The sequence below is a fragment of the Diabrotica virgifera genome, chromosome 7 (genome assembly GCF_917563875.1).
Source record: "Diabrotica virgifera virgifera chromosome 7, PGI_DIABVI_V3a".
Lineage (NCBI taxonomy): Eukaryota > Metazoa > Arthropoda > Insecta > Coleoptera > Chrysomelidae > Diabrotica > Diabrotica virgifera.
Window position 1 is genome coordinate 45,990,642 of NC_065449.1, and position 26,251 is coordinate 46,016,892.

At 31.1% G+C, this 26,251-nt stretch overlaps 1 protein-coding gene across 1 annotated transcript in view; it reads right to left on the bottom strand.

The window, feature by feature from the left end:
- LOC126888000 (pyrokinin-1 receptor-like) overlaps positions 1-26,251 on the bottom strand; it is a 335,880-nt gene that overhangs the window by 246,858 nt on the left and 62,771 nt on the right. Inside the window, exon 2 of the mRNA XM_050655990.1 lies at positions 3,914-4,870. Within this exon, the coding sequence (XP_050511947.1) occupies positions 3,914-4,745 (832 nt within the window). The 5' untranslated portion in view covers positions 4,746-4,870. The remainder of the gene's footprint in view (positions 1-3,913; positions 4,871-26,251) is intronic.

A 26,251-nucleotide genomic window follows, 5' to 3' on the forward strand; every position in this document is an offset into this window, starting at 1 on the left:
GAAGATTTTAACTATATACTTACCAAAAACACAGAGATATTTTTTTTTCGATTTCCTTCGACGAAAATTTTCCTCGAAACATCCAGATTTTCCCAACAAAACCTTTAATGTTCAACTAAAATTTTAGGGAAGTAATTATTATATTAATAATTAAATAGCTTAGTGACATGAAAGCTTTTTTTTAGTAGATTATATTTCCGGAAGCCGGTGACAATCTAACAAATAGTTTAGGAACAATTAAATTGTTAATTAAAAATTTACGGTCAGTATAATAACTAGAATAATTATTATATTAGGATACAACAGAATAACTACGATTTTCATATAAAAAGGAACGTGAAGTTATAAACAAGTTTTTGGCGTATAAACGAATAATAGAATATCTCGACAAATATTAGATTAAATTAAGAAAACGGTATTGGAAAGGACGCGGCAGGACGCTTCTTTTAAGAGAAAAACAGTTGAATTGCGAAGATTGGTTCCTGAGATACAGCCGGAAAAAGTTGACCGACATTTGCGACGAACGTATAAACAATAGGATGATAATCTTTGAACCATTACCTTTTTATTTCAATCCTCTTTCTACATAAAAATTTTGATATCTTCAAGGGACCCATAACATATTCGCGTGATCGATATTACGCGTGAACATGCCAAAAATACCAAAATGCCAATCAACTAGGTTGAAGAAAATACAAAATGTATTTTCTCAGCGGTCTATAAACATTCCTGAGGCCTATTATGAATTTCTATTTGAGTGTTTTTGGTTTAAAGTTAAAATCTTCAGAGTTACAGAGCAATAATTGAAAAAAATACATAGATCATTTTTGAGAGCTAATTTGTTTATAAACAAAGTAGCACAGTTTCTGCGTACTTTGCATACCTTATTACTAACACATGTAATCCTAAAAAATTTATTCCAGCAATAACTAGCTGGTAAATAACTTTTCTCAAAAATGGCCTATTTCCGATAATTTGCCCAGACTATAATGAGGAATTAGGTACTTTGTGTTTCCTAAATTTTTGATGTGTTTATTTTGCTTGATAACTAAAATTTGACACCTAAAGCTGACACGTGTTGACATAAACTTTACAAAAATTTCGAAAATACGTATTTTTACTTTTATTTATATCTTTATTACCTTATATTTTTTGTAATTCTATTTATATTTTGCGGATATTTAAATATATTTTTAATGCAGTGTTTTCTTAAAAATATTATGTTATAATATAACTATTATTACATGCCTATAGACGTTCATCACGTAAGTAGGTACGTATTCCTCCATTTTAAATAAATGAATATAAATGACAATTTGACGTCAAACTTTAAGATACAACATGAAATTTGATTATTAATTTAAAAACCATTTAAATTTTTTGTCGAAACGTTGTTTAGTAAACATCACTAAACATATTTTATGCCATATATCGGGCCGCGGTTTAAAAATAAATAATAGAGCTTAGTATCAAAATAATAGATATTATTAGACGATGCGAGGTTGCAGAGTATTTAGATAATCCGCTATAATCCGCTCTACTGGAATTATTCTTTCATTTTTTATGGTGTTTAATACATATTAATAAACTTTTAACTTGTGTTTTTTGTTCACTATGTTCATCTGATCAAATATCTTCATTATCACTGACGCTGAAGCTTATTTTGTTTGCTGTCCATTGTTGTTTCTTACCTCTAGTCTAGAATACTTGTGCCCTGTAAGTTTGTTCAGATCTTTCGGTTGGTGTATCCTGGATATACCTGAGTCTCCTGTTGGTTGCCCATAAACTATAGACCTATTGCCTTACTACCAAAGGTAGTAAAGGTGGTACTCTACAAAGTTATTGAGAGCCTCACAAAAGCCCGACATTTTGATAAAAACCTAAATTACTACGGAATTCGAGGTACCTATACCTTTGAATTAGTTCCAATTTTACGTAGATAATAGGAAACAACTGGTTAGAGCAAATGATATTGACTCTAGTCTCAAAAACTTTGTATGTGGGGTACCACAAGATTCCACTTTTCCTTATCTTTATTATTGAGCTTACTAATATAAAAATAGATAATTTTTTTTTCTTTTTGCTGATGATACCAGTATCACTTGGAGCAACTCTAATATTGCAACTCTTCATGCAACTATAACTTCTGATCTACTTCTGTTTCGAAGATTTGAAAACCTTGGATTTTTAAATCCACACTTTCTCCAGTTTTGAATCTGTCATATACCAGATTTTAACCTGTTGGTTGTGGTATTCGTTGTTTCTTCATACACCTCTTTCTGAAATAGAGACCCTGCATGAATTGTTAAAATTATATCTTTTGGTCATGTGTCATGTGGTCAAATGGTGATGATGATTTTCGAAGTGGAAATCGAAACGTCAAATAAAATTAACTTTTTTTTATAAACGGGCAAAGCCCAATTACAATTTATGTTAACTTTTAAACTTTTAGATTACAGAATAATAAGTCTTACTTAGTTAATGTTTACTAAAACCTGACTCAGGAACTTGCTATAAGTTTGGAAAAAGTCAACGTTAAGGTGCTGGTTTGCTAGTCTGACAGTTCTAGTGAGGAAGTTGTTAAGACGGTGGAGTACGGTGGATTGAGTAATGGAAACTAACTGTAGCCCTGGTTCTTCTTAGTGGGACATGAATATTAATTTTTTGAAGAAGCTCTGAAGTTCCAGTTTTTCCATGTAGGATGTTGTAGAAAGTGATGAGATCCCTTCTCTTATGACGAGCAGTGATTGGTGCCATATTTAGGATATAAAGAATATCTGCATAATTGTAGTTGTGCAAGACATTAAGTCTATATGCAATTTGCTTTAAAAATTTATGTTCAACTAACTGAAGAGCATTAGTATGTACTCCATAAAAAGGAGACCATGCACAGGAGGCATACTCAAGATGGGGACGGACCAAGGCACAGTAGAGGGTTTCTAAAGCTGTAATATTTGTGAAGTTCTGGGTGCATCTTCTAATAAAACCAAGCATCTGGAAAGTCTTATTAATAACATTCTCCAGATAATGAGAAAGCTGTAAGTTTGTATCAAGAGTGACCCCCAAGTCTTTAAAAAGGAAAGTTCTTTCGATAGTATAGTGACCAATATTAAAGTCAAAAACAATAGCATTTCTGGAACGAGAAAATATCATAGTTTTACATTTAGTTGGATTCAGTTCCACGCCATTTCTTTTACACTACTCTAGCAAGTTATTTAAATCGTACTGTAGTTTTTCACAATCCTCTGGGGATTTTAAAGTAAAATTGTGCCTTATCCCTAACAAAAATAGAGAAAATTGTTTAGTATTACTAAAAAAAGCAAAAAGTTGTACATTTTCCATTTCATCCCAACAAAATAATCATTTTAGTAGAATATACTCGTATTTCAGTTTTCGACACAGATTAGCTATGTAAATATAGCATTTGGCATAAGTATGTTGATCGTTTATTGTATTATGATAAAGTGAGCTCTAATTAAAATTTATAGGATTAAATTTTATATGAGTTATAGATCTCTATGCCGGTTTTTAAGCATACACGCTCGTCCGAAAGGAATATATGGAATGAGTAACACCGAGACGCAAGCCCCCATATATTGCTGTAGGTACTACTCATCCACTATGTCGATCCGATACATCAGCGTATTGTAGTCTCAGTAGCAGAACCATTTCGAATTATAAACCAGTTCATTAGCCTTTTTGTTTTCTGGCCATGGTGTGAATCATCGATCACTAGATCATCAAAAGTGAAATGCATGCGATTGGTCTACCTGGCTGTCTGACCGACGATTTTTAGTTAACTTACAATTATTGTTTTGTAATAATTTATCTAAATTTGATTAAATTTTGAAAATATGCCAAGTCTCATACAAAGAGTATAGATTTAATAAAAATATAATAAACAAAAACTTACCCAACATTTTAACCACTCTTTTTTGGGCGGCAGTATTTCTGTTATTGCTTTTTCTACCAAATTCTTCTTGTGTTCCACTGGTATTTGTAGATTTTGGTCTAGACGATCCAATGTTAGTCGATCTTCGTAACTGAATGCCAATAAGAATATACAGAACAGAAATGAGACTCATGGGCACAAAAAAGATGACAAAGGTACTAATCTCGAAAGCGTGGTCAAAAAACGGGTTCTTCATAGTACATAACCTAACAATGTTGCCATTCTGTTCCTCGTCAACGACTCCAAACTGAATAGCTTGAGGAATGGCTAACCCCAAAGCCACAATCCATATGACAATAATGTACTTGATAGCTCTGCTGGGCTTAGACCAAGCATGTGCAAGGAAAGGATGGCAGATAGCAACGTACCGTTCTACTGTAAAAGCGGTGATTGTTAACACCGTCGCATTTGCGGATGTTTCAGCTGCCATTCCTTGGATCATGCAGAAAGCTTGACCAAAGATATAATTGTCTGGTGACCATATTCTATACATTTCTGGAGGTAAGCCAGATACCAACAATAGCATATCTGAACATGCCAAGCTAAATAAATAATAGTTTGTAGCTGTCTGCATGGATTTATTTTTTCCTATCACTATACACGTACTTATGTTTCCTAAGACACCCATAACAAAAACTATGGCATATATTATAGTAAATGGAAGAACTACCGAAAAGGGGTATAAATTAATATTTTCTTCTTTCTCACTACTTTCGTTAATCGAAATAATACTGTAATCGCTAAAAGAAAAGTTTGTAATATTTTTTAGGACTCCTGCGTTTATCAAGAGCATCTTGAATTTTTCAGAGTATCTGTCACTGATATTTGATAGAGGGATTGTAAGCCACTAAATCCATGTCGTTTGCTGGCTTGCTGGTTGAATTGAATCACTTAGCAGATTTCATCTTGGTCTTCTCACTAGAATGAAGAAAAAAGTAATTAAGCACTCTATCATCAAATAGGTAAGAGTAAAAAATATATGGTACTAATACAGTATGCGGTCTATCCCAAGGATTTGCACAAAATAATGAAATGCAAGAAAACTCTTGTAGAAGAAAATGTTTATTCACAAGTAATAAACATTTGGAGGAAAATAATGTAAAATGAGAGGGGACTAAAAATTAACAAAAAAATGCACCACAACTATTTACAAAAATTTTTTATACCTATGTAAACTAATTATTTACAAAACGATACAGCCTAATCATTATTAAAGAAAAAATGCATGCACTTTAATTTAAGAGAGAAAGGCAGTCAATGATTCTAGCTTAAAAAAGTAATGCAGGAACCCTAACCAAGAAGATTATGGTGTTTTCTACATTATTATAAAAGTACGATTCTGACATCTACATATATAGAGATTCTGACCAATACAAAGCTGTAAAAATAAAAATTACAGCGATTATTTCATTCATAGGAGATTCTGACCAAGAGAAAGCTACAGAAATCTGAATTAAATCGATAATTTTTGATAATCTCCCGTCGTTAAGTATATTACGTCAGATGCCCTTCGTTGCTACGAAAAAATACATCCAGTGACATTAATGACAATTAATGTTTTAAAAATTATAAAAGTGATGACTTTCAATCGTCAAATATTTATAAAAACTGTGTGTTTAATGGTACTTACATAAATAAATTACAATAAAATTTTGGTTTTGAACAGTTTTATTCATGAAATAATCGCAACAAACTGCACTCGACCTCTGAAATTAATATAGAATTTTTGCTCTCGTGACACTTTGACATAATTTCAATCGCCTTCGGCTCGTGAAATTAAAACTGTCAAAGTGTTCCTCGGGAAAAATTCAATAATTTCAGAGCTCTTATGCAACTACTACTGATTATTTCATTCATAGGAGATTCTGACCAATAGAAAGCTACAGAAATGCAAATTAAGGTGATAATTTTTGATAATATCCCGTCGTTAAGTATATTACGTCAGATGCCTTTCGTTGCTACGAAAAAATACATTCAGTGACATTAATGACAATTAATGTTTTAAAAATTATAAAAGTGATGGCTTTCAATCGTCATATTATATTTATAAAAACTGTGTGTTTAATGGTACTTTGTACTTACATAAATAAATTACAATTAAATTTTGGTTTTGAACAGTTTTATTCATGAAATAATCGCAACAAATTGCACACGATCTCTGAAATTAATATATAATTTTTGCTCTCGTGACACTTTGACATAATTTCACTCGCCTTCGGCTCGTGAAATTAAAACTGTCAAAGTGTCACTCATGAAAAATTCAATAATTTCAGAGCTCTTGTGCAATTACTACTGAAAATTACACTAACCCATTTGTCTACTCGACAATTATCGCTTTATTACAGCGACTATTTCATTCATAGGAGATTCTGACCAATAGAAAGCTACAGAAATAAAAATTAAATTGATTATTTTTTAATGATTCTAACTTCCAATCGTATAGTAAGATATTTGATCACGTATTTAATTCTGTCCAATCAGATTAAAATTATGCTGAGAATTATCTACTGTAGAAAATTACCGATAGAATTTTTTTAAGTAGATTGTTTCTGTTTAATGGCAACCAGTTTCCTAGTTTTGTCAACTGTCACATTAAGGAAAATATTCATAATATACGTATTAAAAAATAATCTTACGAATATCACACGACAGTAAGAATAAATAAGAAAATAATGCTTCATTTTTACTCAAATTTGTTGTCATTGGCCAATAGCCACTCGAGCCCTGCGGGCTCTCGTGTCTATTGCCAGACAACAAATTTTCGAAAAACTGTCGCATTATTTTCAATTTATTCTCACTCTCTTGTGATATTATACCCGACAATTTTTGATAATATCCCGTCGTCAAGTATATTATGTCAGATGCCCTTCGTTGCTACGAAAAAATACATTCAGTGACATTATTGACAATTTTAATGTTTTAAAAATTATAAAAGTGATAACTTTCAACCGTCAAGTATTTATAACAACTGTGTGTTTAATTGTACTAATTTGTACTTACATAAATAAATTACAATTAAATTTTGGTTTTGAACAGTTTTATTCATGAAATAATCGCAACAAATTGCACTCGATCTCTAAAATTATTATCGAATGTTTGTCCTCGTGACACTTTGACATAATTTTACTCCCCTTCGGATCGTGAAATTAAAACTTTCAAAGTGTCACTCGGGAAAAATTCGATAATTTTAGAGCTCGTTTGCAATTACTACTGATTATTTCATTCATAGGAGATTCTGACCAATAGAAAGCTACAGAAATCTAAATTAAATTGATAATTTTTGATAATTTCCCGTCGTCAAGTATTACGTCAGATGCCCTTCATTACTACGAAAAAATGAACATTCAGTGACATTAGTGACAATAGGGAACTTGCACATTTTTTTTATTACATAATAATGTTCAGTTTTGTATAAAAATGAGATTTCCAAAATTTTCCGCTTCAAAAACTCATAATAACTTAGAAGCACAAATTTAAAGTCTTCTTTATCTTAAAAAAGTTCAAACGACCCGTGGCGTCACAGAGTTTAACTATGTGGTTCTGTTTATGTTTATATTTACGTATATTCTTCTTCTTCTTCTTTAGTTTATTGTCCTCCACCTACTTGGGTATTTTTCCAGCTCGTCGTCGGGGAATAAAGGAAAAATATTTTTATATTCTAAAATGACATTTATCGTATGTCGTTGTAATAATATATACCAGTTTGTTGAGATTGGAGTTTGATACAGTTTTTGAAGGAAAGGAAAGAAGGTTTACTATTAAAAATAAAACCATTTTGTAAAAGTACAAATTTTCTATAAATAGTTCAAACGATCAAAAACACTTTTAACGTCACATAATTGTATTTTTTACTGACGTTTATAATACTCCGGTCAACTTACACATCCGAGGTTACAAAAATTACCATCAAGCTGAAAATTGGCAGGATTGTTCAAAATACCATCATAAATGAAATCTAAAAAGTCCTCATAAATCCGACCCGAGCTAAAAAATTTACGCGGGGTCAAAGGTCACCAAATATAGTTTTAGCGATTTTCAGCGAAATGGTAAGTTTCTTCATAAAATTAGTTCTAACAAAATATGTAGATTAGATCATTATCTATAAAAAATGTCTTATTACTTTTTTCCTAAGAGCCACCGTTTTTGAGATACAACGATTCAAAAAGTTGTAATCGTCATAATATGCGCACACGTTTCCACACCACCTTTGAGGTAGTGTACTTAGCGCATCTAATTTAACGTGGTTTCCCCAGTAGGCCTGTTATTCCTCGGATCTGTTATGATTCTGTTTAATTTGAAGCTATTGAATAATTGATATTGGTAATAATGTCTAATAAATAAAAATGATGTTCGGAATCGGTAATTTAGGAAAATTTCAGAAATTTTTTTTTTCAAGTAGAAGGCTGTTATTGCATATTTGAATATGGTTTTTAATAATTACAAATAACTTTTCATAATAAAATTTTTTGATATTTTGAAATAAAAAGGTAGTTTGCTCTTGAGCGAAATTAATATTTTTTGACATACCTCGTATACTGTTGACAAAATTTAATATCTGATGATTGCATCTTAGGTTTTAGACTATGCAGAGCACTTTATAACGAATGACTTTTTTTCGTAAAATTGATATTAAAAAAGTTTCCCATATGGTTCCAAGTTACGCAGACTATATATATAACTGTATATAGTTGGTTTTTAATTCCTGGGTTTGCGGTCTTCTTTATCTTAAAAAAACACTGAAAACGTTTGTTTTCTATACTTCCACAAAATTTATTACAACTATCTGACTACTGCTGTTTCGGCAGAGTACCTTTCTCAAGTGATTTAGATTACTATGGGTTTGCCTTTTTAAAAGTCTTTAATTGAAGAGGTTGAGAAGTGGGGAGCTGTTTGTCTCGTGTTGGTCATTCATAATTATATCTGTATTTTTCAATTTATTAATTTCCATAGATTCTAATAAAGATAGCTTAAGGCCTTTTTTTGAATATGCAGAATTTGAAACTGTTCATTAAAAGAATGATTATGATCTAGAAGGTGAAGTGCGTATGTAGAAGTGTCTGTTTTTCTATTGTTGAAAGCCCGTTTGTGTTCTGCTATCCATTTGTCAAAGGTTCTGCCAGTTTGACCGATGGAAGTTTTCGGACAGTCACCACAAGTTAGTTTGTAAACACCATTTTGTAGTTGTTTTCTCTTTCGGCTCTTATTGTTCTTAATATATTTGCTTAAGTTGTTGTTAGTTCTGAAATCTGGTGTTATTCCTTTCTTTTTTATGTATCTGGCTATTTTTGTTGTTATCTTGCCAGTATATGTGATAGAGCAGAAGGTACTGGGTTCTTTCTGTGGTGGTGGATAGACTAATTTCATAAAAACTCCATAAGAAAGCCCTGAAATTAGTCTATCCACCACCACAGAAAGAACCCAGTACCTTCTGCTCTATCACATATACTGGCAAGATAACAACAAAAATAGCCAGATACATAAAAAAGAAAGGAATAACACCATCTTTCAGAACTAACAACTTAAGCAAATATATTAAGAACAATAAGAGCCGAAAGAAAAAACAACTACAAGTGGTGTTTACAAACTAACTTGTGGTGACTGTCCGAAAACTTCCATCGGTCAAACTGGCAGAACCTTTGACAAACGGATAGCAGAAAACAAACGGGCTTTCAACAATACAAAAACAGACACTTCTACATACGCACTTCACCTTCTAGATCATAATCATTATTTTAATGAACAGTTTCAAATTCTGCATATTCAAAATAAATTAATAAATTGAAAAATACAGATATAATTCTGAATGACCAACACGAGACAAACAGCTCCCCACTCCTCAACCTCTTCAGTTAAAGACTTTTAAAAAGGCAAACACATAGTAATCTAAATCACTTGAAAAAGGCACTCTGCCGAAACAGCTGTAGTCAGGTAGTTGTAATAAATTTGGTGGAAGTATAGAAAACAAACGTTTTCAGTGTTTTATTCTCCATATTATATCTACAACAAGTATTTTATATCGTGTAGGCCGAATGTTACGTATAAAGTTTATTTTTTCGCGGTATGTATAAACTACCACTTCAGTTAATTTAAACCCCACATGTTTTAGTGATTCTGTTAGATGTCTTGACACTAGAATGCAAGACACTAATGACTGAAAGTTCTGTAAATATCAGTGTTTCTGTTGGCTATTTCTAGTACCGTATTCAAGAGTATGGTCAATCAAAATTTCATCGCTTCATCTCAGTCTATACTTCTATGTTTATTGTTTCTAATCCGATTATTTTTATTATAGTTTTTATTTTTTTATTAGACAGATTCTTAAGTCGTTTAGATTTCAAGGTAGTTGCTAGGGATGGGCGATGTTAAAAATATATCGATATTGGCATCGATATTTACATCGACAGGTAATTATCGATCATCGTTTTTAATCGGACTGATTATAGATGTTCTAAAATATCTACATCGACAATTTTACACTTATGGACAAAAATGTCGAATACTTATTTTAAAATTTTCATGTGAAGTGAAATTTTTGTGCTGCAATCCTTAGCCCTCTCAGTGTCATAGAATCATAGGAATAGGCTTTCCCACTGAGTCAAATAGAATATGATGACAAGACCGTTACAGTTTTAAATATTTGACATAGTATCGGGAATATTTTGAGTTGTTGATTAATAGTTATTTATGATTTTTTAACGTTCCGGTAATACTATATAATTTATCTATGTTTATGATATGTGTTAAAAGTACAATTTTAAGGCACGCATGTGAAAGTTTGCAAAATGAGCGAAGCGAAGTCTGCAATTCACATGATTGCCTTAAAAATGTACTTTTTAACACGTATATCATACAATATTTTTTCTACAAACGTCTTATATATCAACAATTATAATTTGTTCACTCTCAATTACAGGACAATATCTACAAAAACTTTTACTTGAACTTGACTGGCATTCCATTTTTATATTTTTCTTGATATTACATCAAAACTGCCTATACTGTCAATACGTAAATCATAACAACTATAGAATAACATCTTACTTTTATTGTTGTATATTCTAACAAATTTTAATAATTTTTTTCTACAAACGTGTTAAAAATGCAATAATACAGTTTCAATTAATTGATGGATTCGACCGTTACTTGATGGAAGTTCATTTTATCTAACAATAAAACACTGAAAATCTTTGTTTTCTATACTTCCACAAAATTTATTATAACTAAGTGACTACAGCTGTTTCGGCAGAGTGCCTTTCTCAAGTGATAGAGTTTACAATGTGTTTGCCTTTTTAAGTCTTCAACTGAAGAGGTTGAGGAGTGGGGAGCTGTTTGTCTCGAGTTGGTCATTCAGAATTATATCTGTATTTTTCAGTTTATTAATTTCCATAGATTCTAAAAAAGATAGCTTAAGGCCTTTATTTTGAATATGCAGAATTTGAAACTCTTCATTGAAAGAATGATTATGATCTAGAAGGTGAAGTGCGTATGTAGAAGTGTCTATTTTTCTATTGTTGAATGCCCTTTTGTGTTCTGCTATCCTTTTGTCAAAAGTTCTGCCAGTTTGACCGATGTACGTTTTCGGACAGTCACCACGAGTTAGTTTGTACACACCACTCTGTAGTTGCTTTCTCTTTCGGCTTTTATTGTTCTTAATATATTGCTTAAGTTGTTGTTAGTTCTGAAAGCTGGTGTTATTCCTTTCTTTTCTATGTATCTGGCTATTTTTGTTGTTATCTTGCCAGTATATGTGAGAGAGCAGAAGGTACTGGGTTCTTTCTGTGGTGGTGGATACACTAATTTCAGGGCTTTCTGTAACGAACAAACAGTTAACAAAATTTTAAACCAAAAACTCCATAAGAAAGCCCTGAAATTAGTGTATCCACCACCATAGAAAGAACCCAGTACCTTCTGCTCTCTCACATATACTGGCAAGATAACAACAAAAATAGCCAGATACAAAAAAAAAGAAAGGAATAACACCAGCTTTCAGAACTAACAACAACTTAAGCAAATATATTAAGAACAATAAAAGCCGAAAGAGAAAGCAACTACAGAGTGGTGTGAACAAACTAACTTGTGGTGACTGTCCGAAAACGTACATCGGTCAAACTGGCAGAACTTTTGACAAAAGGATAGCAGAACACAAAAGGGCATTCAACAATAGAAAAACAGACACTTCTACATACGCACTTCACCTTCTAGATCATAATCATTCTTTCAATGAAGAGTTTCAAATTCTGCATATTCAAAATAAAGGCCTTAAGCTATCTTTTTTAGAATCTACGGAAATTAATAAACTGAAAAATACAGATATAATTCTGAATGACCAACTCGAGACAAACAGCTCCCCACTCCTCAACCTCTTCAGTTGAAGACTTAAAAAGGCAAACACATTGTAAACTCTATCACTTGAGAAAGGCACTCTGCCGAAACAGCTGTAGTCACTTAGTTATAATAAATTTTGTGGAAGTATAGAAAACAAACATTTTCAGTGTTTTATTGTTAGAGTTTAAATTAAATTTTAGAAAACCTTTTACACCACCTTTTTCAAATTGCGCAAGTTGTACTATTAATATTAATGTTAATAAATGAAATATACATATTTTGACGTTTCACAATTTGACAATTCACTTTTAACTGCAGTGCCTTAAAATTTTAAAGCACTAGTGCTTTAAAGTAGCATTTTTAACGTTCCTATGGACTGCTAAAAATTGCATTTTTAACACGGTTGTAGAAAATAGTTATTTATGATATAAGTGTTAAAAGTACACGTTTAAGGCACGCATGTGAAAGTTTGCAGAATAAGCGAAGCGAGTTCTGCAATTCACATGAGTGCCTTAAAAATGTACTTTTTAACACGCATATCATACAATATTTTTTCTACAAACATAATTACAGGACAATATCTACAAAAACTTTTACTTGAACTTGACTGACATTTCATTTTTATATTTTTTTGACATTACATCAAAATTGCCTATACGGTCAATACGAACTGCAGTGCCTTAAAAATTTTAAAGCACTAGTGCCTTAAAGTAGCATTTTTAACGGTCGTATGGAGTGCTAAAAATTGCATTTTTAACACGGTTGTAGAAAAATAATATTAATAGTGTATTTGATAAATAATTGATTTAAGACGTGAACTTAATAAAAAGTTATTTATTGTTTATTGCCAATAAAACACAAATACACACATTTATGGAAGATCCAAGCAGAGAATATATCAGGATATATTTATTCTGTGATCCAAGTATTTTTTTTGTTAAATATGATCCACTTTAACACTTTTCCTCTTTTCTCGATTGAGTATTAGTTTTTGTTGTACATATAAATTATTACAATCACTGAATACATACAGTTAGTAAAAAAATTATCACATTTATGAACTGAATTAATAATTTGCAATAATACAAATAACAGTTATCCAAGAGCATTCAAAAGCCGTCTCTTTAAAGTTAATGATGACATTGTCAAGTAGAATGACATTCTAGTAATGTTTACATATTCATACCAGTGTGAATTTTACTACACGTAATTTGCCGTGTAAAGACAGAAAAAGTAGGGATAGCCGTAAAATATTTGCGAATTATGTACCGATGGCCTTAAGTAGGTATTAAGGTTCATGAAAAGAGTGCGTCGTATAAAAAAAATGAAGATAGATATTTTGTCATAAATTGAACGAGGAAGTCGAAAATGATTTTTAATTTGCAATATCTCACTGACGTACGTACTATTTTTTTATTTAGATCGTTACCCGTGTGCACTGCAATTCTTAGTGGTATGCCAAAAAAATGTGCACTAACTACATATTAAAACCTACCAAATATCATTTGCATATCTCAACCGGTTTTAGAGCAATAAATAAATCGTCAGTTTTTTAAAAAAATTCAACACTGTCATCATTTTTCATGTAGAATTTACCCCTTAAAGTTTATCACACTTATTTAGAAACATCCGGTATACCTATAAAAGGTAGCCCTACCTTCAGTTAGCTTTTATGTTTATTTAGCATTCAGTATCTTTTTTTATTTCTTCTAAATCTATATTATAATGTAAGCTTCCTAAATAAAAATTTTTTTTAACATAATAGAGTTAAACATTTTTAAAACAAAATCTTTATGGAAAGTAAAAAAAATACTGCTCCTAAAGAAACAAGCTAAGTTCAAGAAAGGTAAAAAATGCCTGTCAAAAGCTGATAAATCCACTACAACTGTACATATCTGCTTTTGGCATTCGCAGTATTTTATGACTTACAACTGACAAGGGTACGTCAGCTTTTGGCAAACGTTGATTTGGTCAAAAAATGGAGGGTAAACTACATTTTACAATACACTGGACATATCTGCTATGGGCAGATGGAGCATATAATCACACACTATCAACTGGCATAAAAAAGTGCAAATCACAAAAAGTGGACATATCAGCTTTTGGCAAACGGCCACAGAATTGAATCTCACAAAGGTAAGTATTCACTATTCTAGCGACATGAGGACGGGCATTATCTGTCATATCCAATGTAGCTGGAAAATGGCAAAACATGATCTTCTAAAATGTTTTCAATGTACATGTTAGCTGGTATTGGTCCAATCACCTCCACACGTTCGGTATTTCCTTTCCAAGCAATACCGTTACAATAAACTTGCAGGATAAGTTTATTTTTTACGAATATTCAGTCTAGTTTACTATATTTTATTATTGCCACAATTTAAGTTTGAAATTAAATTTATTTAACGTTTCGACTTCCACTTCATAAATCATTATCAAAATGAAAATAACAATGAACAAGAAATGACAAAAAATTTTATTTATAAAATACCTTGTAAATGCGAACATTTTTATTTAGGTGAAACATCAAGGCCATTAAATGTTAGAATAAGTGAACATGAAAAATACAGAATTTGATAGATCTTAAATATTTAAACACGCATGAGTCAATTAACATAGAGTTAATTTTAAAGATTCAACTAGGTATAGTTTTAAAAGAAACAGATGGTCTTCTTCTTCTTCTTCTTCTTGTAATAGGACTATGTCCTGTTTCTTCTGTTACAGTCTTTGCTGCGATCCAGAGCTCCAACTCTCGTACCATCGTTTTTTGGGTCTTCTTATGGGTCGCTTGGTGTTGGGCTTCTGTGTTTTCGCCCAATGCGCCATACGTTCAGGGTCCATCCGATCTACGTGGTCTCTCCACATGCGTCGTCGCGCTCTTGTCCATCTCACTACGTCTTGAACGCCTAGCTCTCTCAATGTGTCTTCGTTTCGTATTCTATCTCTGAGTGTGATACCTCTTATGGATCTTAGGGTTTTCATCTCTGTTGTTCTCATTATTTGTTTGGTCTTTGTTGTCTCCGCCCTTGTCTCAGCTGCGTATGTCAGTACGGGTCTAACACATGTCTTATAAATGCGGACTTTGCTTTCGGTGCTCATATATTTATTCCGCCAGATTATATCCCTCAGGAAACCAGATATTCTCGCTGCTTTCGTTGCCTGCTGTTTTGATTCTTGCCACAGATGCCTGTCGCTAGATATTTCCACACCTAAGTATCTGCAATCCATTACCTGTTCGATTATAAACTCCGCCTGGGGTGGTGATGCTGGGTGAATCGAGTAGCTCAGAAGTCACCATCACTGCCGGTCCCAAGCCCGGGTAAAGGAGGAGGGTTGAAGAGCAAGGCTAGCAACCTACCCTTCGTAAAAAAAAGACAATGCTCAAAGAACTGGAACATTAGCCTCGGAAAAAGATGGTAAAAAGAGAAAAATCAAGGAAGGGGCTCTAATTATGTTAAACGAAACCAATTGTGTAGCAAATTCCTCGACAGAATGCAGTAGGATGAGGTTACCCATTCAAAAGAGGAAATCAATAGAAAGAAAAAACCACGATTAGTAAGTATGTCAATAACATATCGACGATACACCATTTACATTTTAAATAAGAAACATATAAAATCAAAGTTTGGTGTTAATTTTGAAGGTAAATTAAATGTAAAACTAAAAACCAAAACCTACTTACCATGTCGGGATAGTATCATGAGGCATTTTCCTGATTTTTTTTCTAGAATTTGTATGGGATCACTAACACGATAATTTTACTGCATTTTATACAGGGTGTTTCATTGGGAAAGTAACATACGTTAACTGTAGAAAGAGGACACTTAGGCGGTCTCAAAAATACCATACTTAATGTGTCTTACTTCATTAATAACAAAGATACTGGGTGTTTTATCTATTCTACCATTTTCTTATTTGGTTCATAACTTTTTACCCACACTGTATATTTATTTTATATTTGGCACGGAAATATTATTTAAGGTGTACAATCATTTAATTTATTTACAATTATAAAAAATCTAGGACCGGATTAAAAAAATATTGGAAAAATGTTCCGATCCAAAAACAACACCCTATACATTGAATTTTTTTAAAATAGATTTTTCATTGAAAAGAGGATGAAAAACTAAATTTAGTGGTGTACTTAGAATTTTCGACAAAATGATTTTTCCGGCAAAATTTTGAATTTGAATTCTGAAATTATGTGACTTGCGAGAGCTCGAAGTAAAAAAAATTAAAATGTGACTTAATTTTAATTAATAGCATTATTTGATCTAAATTGGTTAAATGTTAACATTTTAGTGTTTTTTTTTATTATGGCGACAAATAATTCATAACAAATATTCACCTTTAATTAATGAATAAATAATAAATTGTCCACAAAAAATACATAACTTTAATCAACGAACTATCTTACAAATAAAAAAAAACAAAAATTTTTCCAAAAAATAACTTATCAAAATTATAATAATTGTTCAAAATGGCCACCACCTTGTCGCAGACAAAGTCTTGCTTTTTTTGTTATAATTTGTCTGACTTACTTCCTAATATCGTCAGGGTTATTAATTCTTCATTTATTGGAAAGCGTCTCCAATCCGCTCAAGAAGTTCTCTGCTATTTATTTCCTCGTTGGAAACTTTGGATATTAGATATCTAAAAGTTCTTTTTCAGCAATATTTTTCTGTTTTTTTTTTAATAATTAAGATAGTTCGTTGATTAAAGTTATGTATTTTTTGTGGACTTTTATGTATTTTCTGTATTATTTATTTATTAATTAAAGGTGAATATTTGGTATGAATTATTTGTCGCCATAATAAAAAAATATTAAAATGTTAACATTTTAACAATTTACATTAAATAATGCTATTAATTAAAATTAAGTCACATTTTAATTTTTTTTACTTCGAGCTCTCGCAAGTCACATAATTTCAGAATTCAAATTCAAAATTTTGCCGGAAAAATCATTTTGTCGAAAATTCTAAGTATACCACTAAATTTAGTTTTTCATCTTCTTTTCAATGAAAAATCTATTTTAAAAAAATTCAATGTATAGGGTGTTGTTTTTGGATCGGAACATTTTTCCAATATTTTTTTAATCCGGTCCTGGATTTTTTATAATTGTAAATAAATTAAATGATTGGACATCTTAAAGAATATTCAGTGATAAATATAAAATAAAAATAAAGTATGGTTAGCAAGTTGTAAGTCGTATTTCAATTTTTTTCTACTTCGAGCTTTCGCAATTCACATAATTTCAGAATTCAAATTCAAAATTTGACCAGAAAAATCATTTTGCCAAAAATTCAAAGTATACCACTAAATTTAGTTTTTCATCCTCTTCTCAAATGCAAAATCTATTTTAAAAAAATTCAATGTACAGGGTGTTGTTTTTGGGTCGGAATATTTTTACAATATTTTTTAATCCGGACCTGGATTTTTTACAATTTTAAATAAATTAATTGATTGTACACCTTAAATAATATTTGCGTGCCAAATATAAAATAAATATACAGTGTGGTTAAAAAGTTATGAACCAAATAAAAAAATGGCAAAATAGATAAAACACCCAGTATCTTTGTTATTAATGAAGTAAGACCCATTAAGTATGGTATTTTTGAGACCGCCTAAGTGTCCTCTTTCTACGCTTAACGTATGTTACTTTCCCAATGAAACACCCTGTATTATAGGTTTTTTATTTTGATAACGATTTCCGAAGTGGAAGTCAAAACGTCAAATAAATTTAATTTCAAACTTAAAATGTTGGCTTTATTCTCCAATGAAATGGTAGATTTCATAAGATCATCATCATCAGTGGCGTTACAGCTCTTTATGAGCCAAAGCCTTCTTCAGAACAATCCTCTATTCGCCCCTGTCTCTGGCAACTCTTCTCCATGCCCTAATTCCAATAGATTTTAAATCATTTTCTAGGTTGTCTTGGTACCTAAGTCTCGGTCCTCCTCTTGCTCGTTTTCCTATCGGCCCTCTTCGGCCAAAAACTTTTCTGACTATGACATCTTCCTGATTACATGACCTATCCATCTAAAGCGTGCTACCTTAATTTTACAACGTTAGGTTCTCCAAAATTTCTATACAACTCAAAGTTGTAACACCTGCGCCACAAACCTTGTTCTTTTATGCCTCCATATATTCGTCTTAGGATTTTTCGCTCAAAACGTTTGAACAGTTCTTGGTCATTCTGAGTAAGTGACCAAGTTTCTGAACCATATGTTAGTACTGGTCTTATTAGTGTTTTGTAGACAGTCAATTTAATTTTTCTAGGTATTTTTGAGGCCATCTTAAGCCATAGTAACACTTTTAATCTCTTTTAATCTCCTCACTGACATTGTTATCTTCAGTTAGCAGCGAGCCTAAGTATATGAAGATGTCGACACCTTCCAGTTCTAGGTCGTCAATTATTATTCTTGTAGGTGTCGGGTTGCTTCACCTAGTGCAACACATATATTTGGTCTTTTGAACATTTATATTTAGTCCCATTCTCTTTGCAGATGCTGTTAACGACCGAAATTCTTCAGTCAGAGATTCTGTGGATCTACCTATGATGTCCATGTCATCTGAGTATCCGAAAATTTGTACTGATTTGTTAAAGATAGTACATTCGTATTAATTTGGGAGACTCGAATTATTTTTTCTAATGCCAGATTAAGGCGAAAGGCGCAAAATGTCACCTGTCAAAGTTTTCAATGTGTTTTAAATGGATTCATTTTTTTCGAATCCTGAGAAACCTAATAAATATTTTTGAAAAATTTAAACACAGAATGAAAGATTACATTATTATTGAGGGCCGAAAGTCCCTAAAAACTTCTATAATGTTTATTTTAAAAAGTTACAGGGGTGAAAATAAGAGAGAAAATTTAGTGTGATTTTTAATTGCAAATATTTCATTCAAAAGAAACTTTTTATTTATTCTACTAAGGGACTTTCGGTCCTCGGTAATACCACGTAATCTTTCATTGTGCGTTTAAATTTTTTAAAAATACTTATTAGTTTTCTCAGGATTCGAAAAAATGAATACATTTAAAACACATTGAAAATTTTGACAGGCGACATTTTGCGCCTTTCCCCTTCAATTGGCGAGGAACCGCAAAGTGGGCGACGCCTGGTGGCAAATTTGAAAAGCATTAACTCAAGGAAAACATTGACTTTGCCATTAACTTGTGTACATATTTGCGGTCAGTTTATGTTGTAATTAACAATAATTTCGACTTAAAAAAACTATTGCAGTGTTCCTCAGTATTCGTTCCTATTATACTCTAAGTAATGACCTAAATTAACCAATGCCAAATCACACATTTTGTTAATTTAACGTTTGTATTAAATGTAGTATTTTTTAATGTTTAAGCGACTGCAAAATTAAATAAATAAATAAAATGTAGTATATATTCTGTACATAGAATGTACATTGTTATGAAAAATATCCCGACCACTTCGTAATTTCCAGAACACAATTATTATAAAATAAATTCACCTACTTAGTTTCCAAGTTTCCAATTTTTATTTAATTAAAAATTGTTATCTGTTGCTGTAAAATAAACTGTAGTGCACCTATTAATTAAATTAAAAACAAAATTAGAAATCCTAAGATAGATTAATAATTTTTAGAACGCTGTGTGATTATCGGGGGCCAGATTTTTTTATGAAAAAAAGGTAAAAACAAATCAGTAGTTAGCATCAAATTTTAATGAATGCATACAGATTAAACATAATTTTGAGTCGTCTTTAACTTATAAGATGTCTTAGTTGCAAAACTTAGTGGTTACTTTGGCAAGTAAATGATTTTAATTTAACGTTTTAGAACTGTGAATTCAAATGACAAAATGAATTGTTTTCCTAGCGTTGTCCTCCATCTTTCAAATTTTGAGCGCCCTCTGTTGGAATTTAATTTTGCGAATAAGAGACACGATAGTCCATCAACCTGCCTTAGTCCATTTCTGCAATGGAAGGGTCTTGAGAAATCGTTTTGGATTTTTACCATGTTCTCTGCTCCTGTGAGTGTAAGTTCAGTTAATTGGACAAGATGAAGCGGTATTTGAAATTCTACCATAGCAAGTAGAAATTTACCTCTATTAACTGAATCGTAACCGGCTTTGAAGTCCACGAATATGTGGTGGGTGTCGATTTCCGAAGTGGAAGTCGAAACGTCAAATAAATTTAATTTCAAACGTAAAATGGTGGCTTTATTCCCAAATGAAATGGTAGATTTCATAAGATGCCACAAAGAAATAGCTTCAGAATAATATTCAGTCTAGTGTCTAGCGTATGAGTTTTACTTTTATAAAAGTCAATGACCGTCAACGGTTACGACATATAAACAAAACAAGAAAAAAATGGTAAACGGCTATCTATATGGTGACAAAAAAACAGTTTACCTATGATTAAATATTGGATGTATTACTTATAAAACATGAATAATTTTTTCATTAGTCAAATGTAAGGTACGTGAGTTGTTTAAAAATTATTTTTTTATTGCGATTTTACGTCTATAATTATACGGATAGGCATAGCACAACAAGACTACTTCCTTATTTACATTCATTGCTGATTTGAAAGTATTAGCTAAACCGAATCCATGATATTTAGGCTAAAAACGATTTCAAAAGGCCACGGCATTGACATTCAAATCATTAAGTATACAGTATTTATGTGGACTAGATTGATTTTTGTGATGTATATTTTTTAAGTTTGTATAATAATTGATATCAAAATTTTTCAAATAAATCAGATGGAGAAAATATCTAATCACCATATTTATTAACACTAAATAAATCTTCTTACTTCTTTGGACTATAAAACTAATTATAAAATATAATTATTAATTAAATTATAAAATAAATAATTTATATGATGTTTTATATTACATAATTCACATAATATAAATTTATGTGAAACAAAAATATATAAATTTTTAAATCAAACAGAATTTCTTGTTTTCTTGCGTTATAATATTGGCTATTAATTATGTCCAAAAAAAAAGGCTAAAGGGAACTACGGCGTTAAAGGCGTTTTATCGTTTATTATGTTCAATCGACTACCAAATATGAAAAAAACCGCGGAGTGCTACCATTTGAAGGGGTGCGTTTTTTAGAAAGGGGTGAATTAGTCCCTAGACAGTAGGGTGCATTAGAATGAATTCTATGCACTTTTCGTAAATATACACCTAAAAAAGTTGCTCAAAATTAAATTTTTGTGTCATTTTCTAAAGTCAAAATTTTTTTTGACGAAAATATATTCAAAGTACGAAGCAAAAAAACACTACAGGCGTATAGGCATTGCTTCACAAAAAACTTCTATCCTCTCTATTTAAAGTGACTTTTGGTAGAAACTTTTAAGATTTATATTATCCGAGATAATATCTTTGACTTTTTAAAGTTCGCGACTCTCATCATTTTTGGACCAAAATGATTACGTGATGTAATGAAAAATCAAGATATAGCAGCAAAGTTAATCAGACTAACAAAAATGACAATAGATGGATCTCGAGCTAAAATAACAACAGAGGAAGGTAACACAAAATCAATTTGGAATAGAAACCGGGGTATGACAAGGCGATTACCTGTCAATCACATTATTCAACATACCAGTAGAAGGAACAGTCAAGGCAGGCAAAATTAAAGAAACTATTATAGCCGACTCCTTAACACAAATAGTTGCATATATGCAGATATTATAGTTTTTATTAGGGGTCGTCAACTTCGTGAAAATTTCAAGATCTTGTCTTGAAAGAAAACAAGAAATCTTGAAATATCTTGACTAATAAAATGCAAACTCTAAAACGTATTTATTTGTGAAAAAGAAACATTATTTAAACATAACATATTTTAATTTATTGAACACTTTTTTGCTAAAACGATTTACAAAAATGTAAATTAAAAATAATAATTAATTATACTTACCTAATCCTGTTGAAAATAAAATTGCAAACTAGATTTTATTTTAAATAACAAAGGCTATAGCGGGATAAGATGGTCAAAAATGCCACCGCACCGATCAGCCCCGCTAATTATGTTTTCGATAAAGGATATGAAATTATGCCCTCATGCAAATTTTTAGCTTCCCAGAGGTCCTAGAACCTCTTAAATTGAGAAAAAAAGAATTTTTAGGTTTTATTTTTCTGTGAGCGCAATTTTAATTTAAAAAATCTGAAGAAATTCAAGAAGATGTATATTTTGAATGCAAAACAGCCTGATTTTTTTCAGATTTTTGTAATAAAAAATGAGCCCAGGAAAAAATTTTGAAATTTTCAAAAAAAATTTAGGTTATGTAAATATGATTTGGCCAACTTTTAAATAGTATTTTTTTGTGTATTTTTTGTCGTTCTTTTGAATGGCAGAGGCAGAATTTTTAATATCTGAGCGGAAAGAACGAAAAAATTGAAAAAATCGTTTTAGGCTGTCTCGAGATGCATCTCGGGACAGCCAATTTTAGGATTTAGGATCCTAACTACAACAACTGAAAAAAAAACACTAAAAGTGTGAATTTTGTCATAAAATTTGGTATGTGGGCTTATAATAATATTTGGAACAGCTTTTCCAAATAACTTTTTTTCGATATCTCTAACGCGAAGCAAATCGAATCGCATATCGAAAATTCACCCTGTTTGTGGATTCGCAGTAGACCGCGTTTAAAATTTAAATTTCAGTTGACTATTTTAAAAATTGTGAACCATCAACCTGTATAACTGTGCCAAATTTCAAATCTGTATATTTTGATAGCCAAAATATAGGGGTGTCTTCAGCTTAAATGCGACACACCGTATATTATCAATTTAATAATTTATTGCAACTAATATTGTCGTATTGTTTATACCCTGTTTATAACCTCGAGTTTATTATACCATGGTTTATACGTAGATTCAAAATATACATTCAAAATACTGACTAATTCACTAATTTTATCATAAAAAGTTCAAATTGATTGCATTGAAGTATTGAACCAATTAATGCGTAATTATTGCGCAATTAATGCGTAATATAATATTATTATAATAATTATAATAGACAGAGTGAGTTTTATGTATAGAAACCCTCAATTATCTCGGAAACATCTTGCACGATTTTTATAGGTTTTGGTGGGTAGGGGTTTTCTAATGCAGCCGATATTATAGTGATAATTACATTGTTGTCAGATCTTCCGTTTTTCGGGAAATCTAATGAACTTTGTTATTTAAAATGGAAGACCCTGTATGTCTTTTGCGTTTTGAAGTCCTTAAGAAATACTGATTATTTTTAATGTTATATTCCCTATACCTAAATGTCATAGTTTCGGAGTTATTGCTACATGTATTTAAAAAAAAATTAAACAAACTATAAAAATCAATTTTTTCGGCCCGTGTAGACATTATTTTACATTCTTTGGATCATTGGGAAGAAAAAAGATATTTTATATAATATAACATGAAAAATAATTAGTATTTCTTGAGGACTTCAAAACGCAAAAAAATATACAGGGTATTCCAATTGAAGTAAAAAATTTAATTAGATTTTTAGAAAAACCTAAGATCTGACAACAATGTAATTATCACTATAATATCGGCGGCATTATAAAACCCCTACATACAATTGAGGGTTTCCGTACATAAACTGTATAGATTATATTATTACATATTAATTGGTTCAATACTTCAATTCAATCAAGTTGAACTTTTTATGATAAAATTAGTGATTTAGTCAGTATTTTGAACGTATATTTTGAATCTAGGTATAAAAAATACGACTACATTAGTTGCAATAAATTATCAAAATGATAATATACAGTGTGTCGCATTTAAGATGAAGACACCAATCCATCCTCTTGAATTTTTTCAGATATTTTAAATTAAAATTGCGCTCACAAAAAAATATAACCTAAAAATTCTTCTTTTCTCGATTTAAGAGGTTCTAGGACCTCTGGGAAGCTAAAAATTTGCATGAGTGCATAATTTTATATCCTTTATCGAAAACATAAGTAGCGGCGCTGATCGGCGCGGGGGCAATTTTGACCATCTTATCCCGCTATAGCCTTTAGCATATTTTCATCAATCGGAATTGATAAGCCATGAATTACGCCTAGATTAGAAGTCAACGGCTAGCGGAATATCGAAATTATGGAGTCAACGCCTAGCAGATTTCTTGGCTTTGTTATTGTTAAAGCTGCTCTTGAAAATAGCATTTCCGCAGGTACAGATGTTGCTGGCGTTCCGAGAAAATCCTTGGCCATTTTCGATAATGACGGGTAGATATTTTCGTGTCTTCTTCACCAATCAAGTATATTCTCAGACCAGTATTTTCTGACCTAGGCTCATTTATGTATTTTTCAATTTCATATTTCCAAGATTGTAAGTTATCATTGTCAGCGTTCTTAAATAGGTATAAGTACCTGATATCTAAATCAAATTCGTTATCTTCTTTTTTCAGACTAAGTGCTAGCTCTGGTATTGGATTATGTAGATCATTCTGGGATTTATTAAAATAGTAAGCTTTAAATATTTCTTCAGAGGCGAAATCGTCGATAAGGGTGCTGGTTGCGCTCTCTAACCTAAGTAAAAATTAAGACAGTTTTGGCTTCGCATTGCAACTGAATAAAAATGATATATGTACATTTTTATTTTATATTAGTATTACTCCTATAGAGTAACTAGGTCCATGTTCCGTTGGAACTTTACCAAGCTGTAGACGGGGTTGTAAATTGGAACTTTTTAGAATTCCCTCTTGTCTTCACTGCAGCATCCATCTGGCTCCCAATTTTTAGAAGCCATGAAGGTTGTCACCAGGAAAATGGTCCAATAAGTTTTTTAATTAAAAATCTTTTAAAAGTATTTTATTTTACAAATATTTTTATTAGGTTGAAAAACTTAGACTTTAATTTGATTTAATTTAGATTCGTACTGTCTAATTTAATTTAAAAAATGTTTATTTTATATTATGCAGTGGCGGCTCGTGGCCTTGGAGACAGGGTCGGCAAGGTTTTTTGTCTCCTCATATAGGTATACCATCAAACTAAAAGGCTTAATTCATCATAGGAGATTTTGTTGTTTTTTGCTTTTTGAAGTTATACTTCTTTACCGGCGATAGAGGGTGATTTTTTTATATGTTAAAACCTATCAGCCCGGCGCATGCGCATTATAACTTTGTTCTGATTGGATGTTCAAATGACATGTCAAAAATTATCCGATATGGCAGCTGTGGTTTGGAGGTAAAGGTAAAGGTAAACAAATGTATAATATATTAGTTTTATTGTTGTGAGGACAGAAACAAAAAAATTTATAATATTGTAGTGACTTTTAAATAGTTTTTAAAAGCAACAGGTACGTAATAATTGTTATGTATCATGGGTATAAACCTACCTATTTGATCTGCCAAAATACATAGTATGTAATACTTTTATTTATATAATTTGATTACCATCAAAATTTCTATCAATATTCAACTAATATATTGTTTTTTTTACTCTATGTTTTGTTGTATTTTTTCAATTCTAAATCATTTCAATTCAAAATTAAAATAATTTGATTAATTTTCAAAATATCAAAATATCACAAGTTTAATCCGTTTAGTTAGTCGATCTTCGTAAATAATGACACATAGTGTCCGTGGCTAAGCGGAGAAGGCGAAGGAATTCCAATACCAACCGCTCTTATCAGCGCTGGTTCTAGTCCCAATAGAAACTTTCTTTTTTGTTTTTTTAATACATTTTATGATTGTAAGTATATTTATTATATAATTGTATTTTCAGAAAATACGTATTTAGTTAAAAAAAATTTCGACAATTAATGTTCAGACATCATTTGTGGCTTGTTTAATGTGTTTGTGTGTGTTTTATTCTTTTATTATTTTAATTTTTGGCACTGTTCTAATAAAAATGTTTGAGAAGTAGTAAGTATAAATTAGTTTAATATTTAAACAAAATATAAATAAAAAGTATATTAATTTCGTTTAAATCATATAATAGAAGTATAACTTCTTACGTGCGTACAAAGTA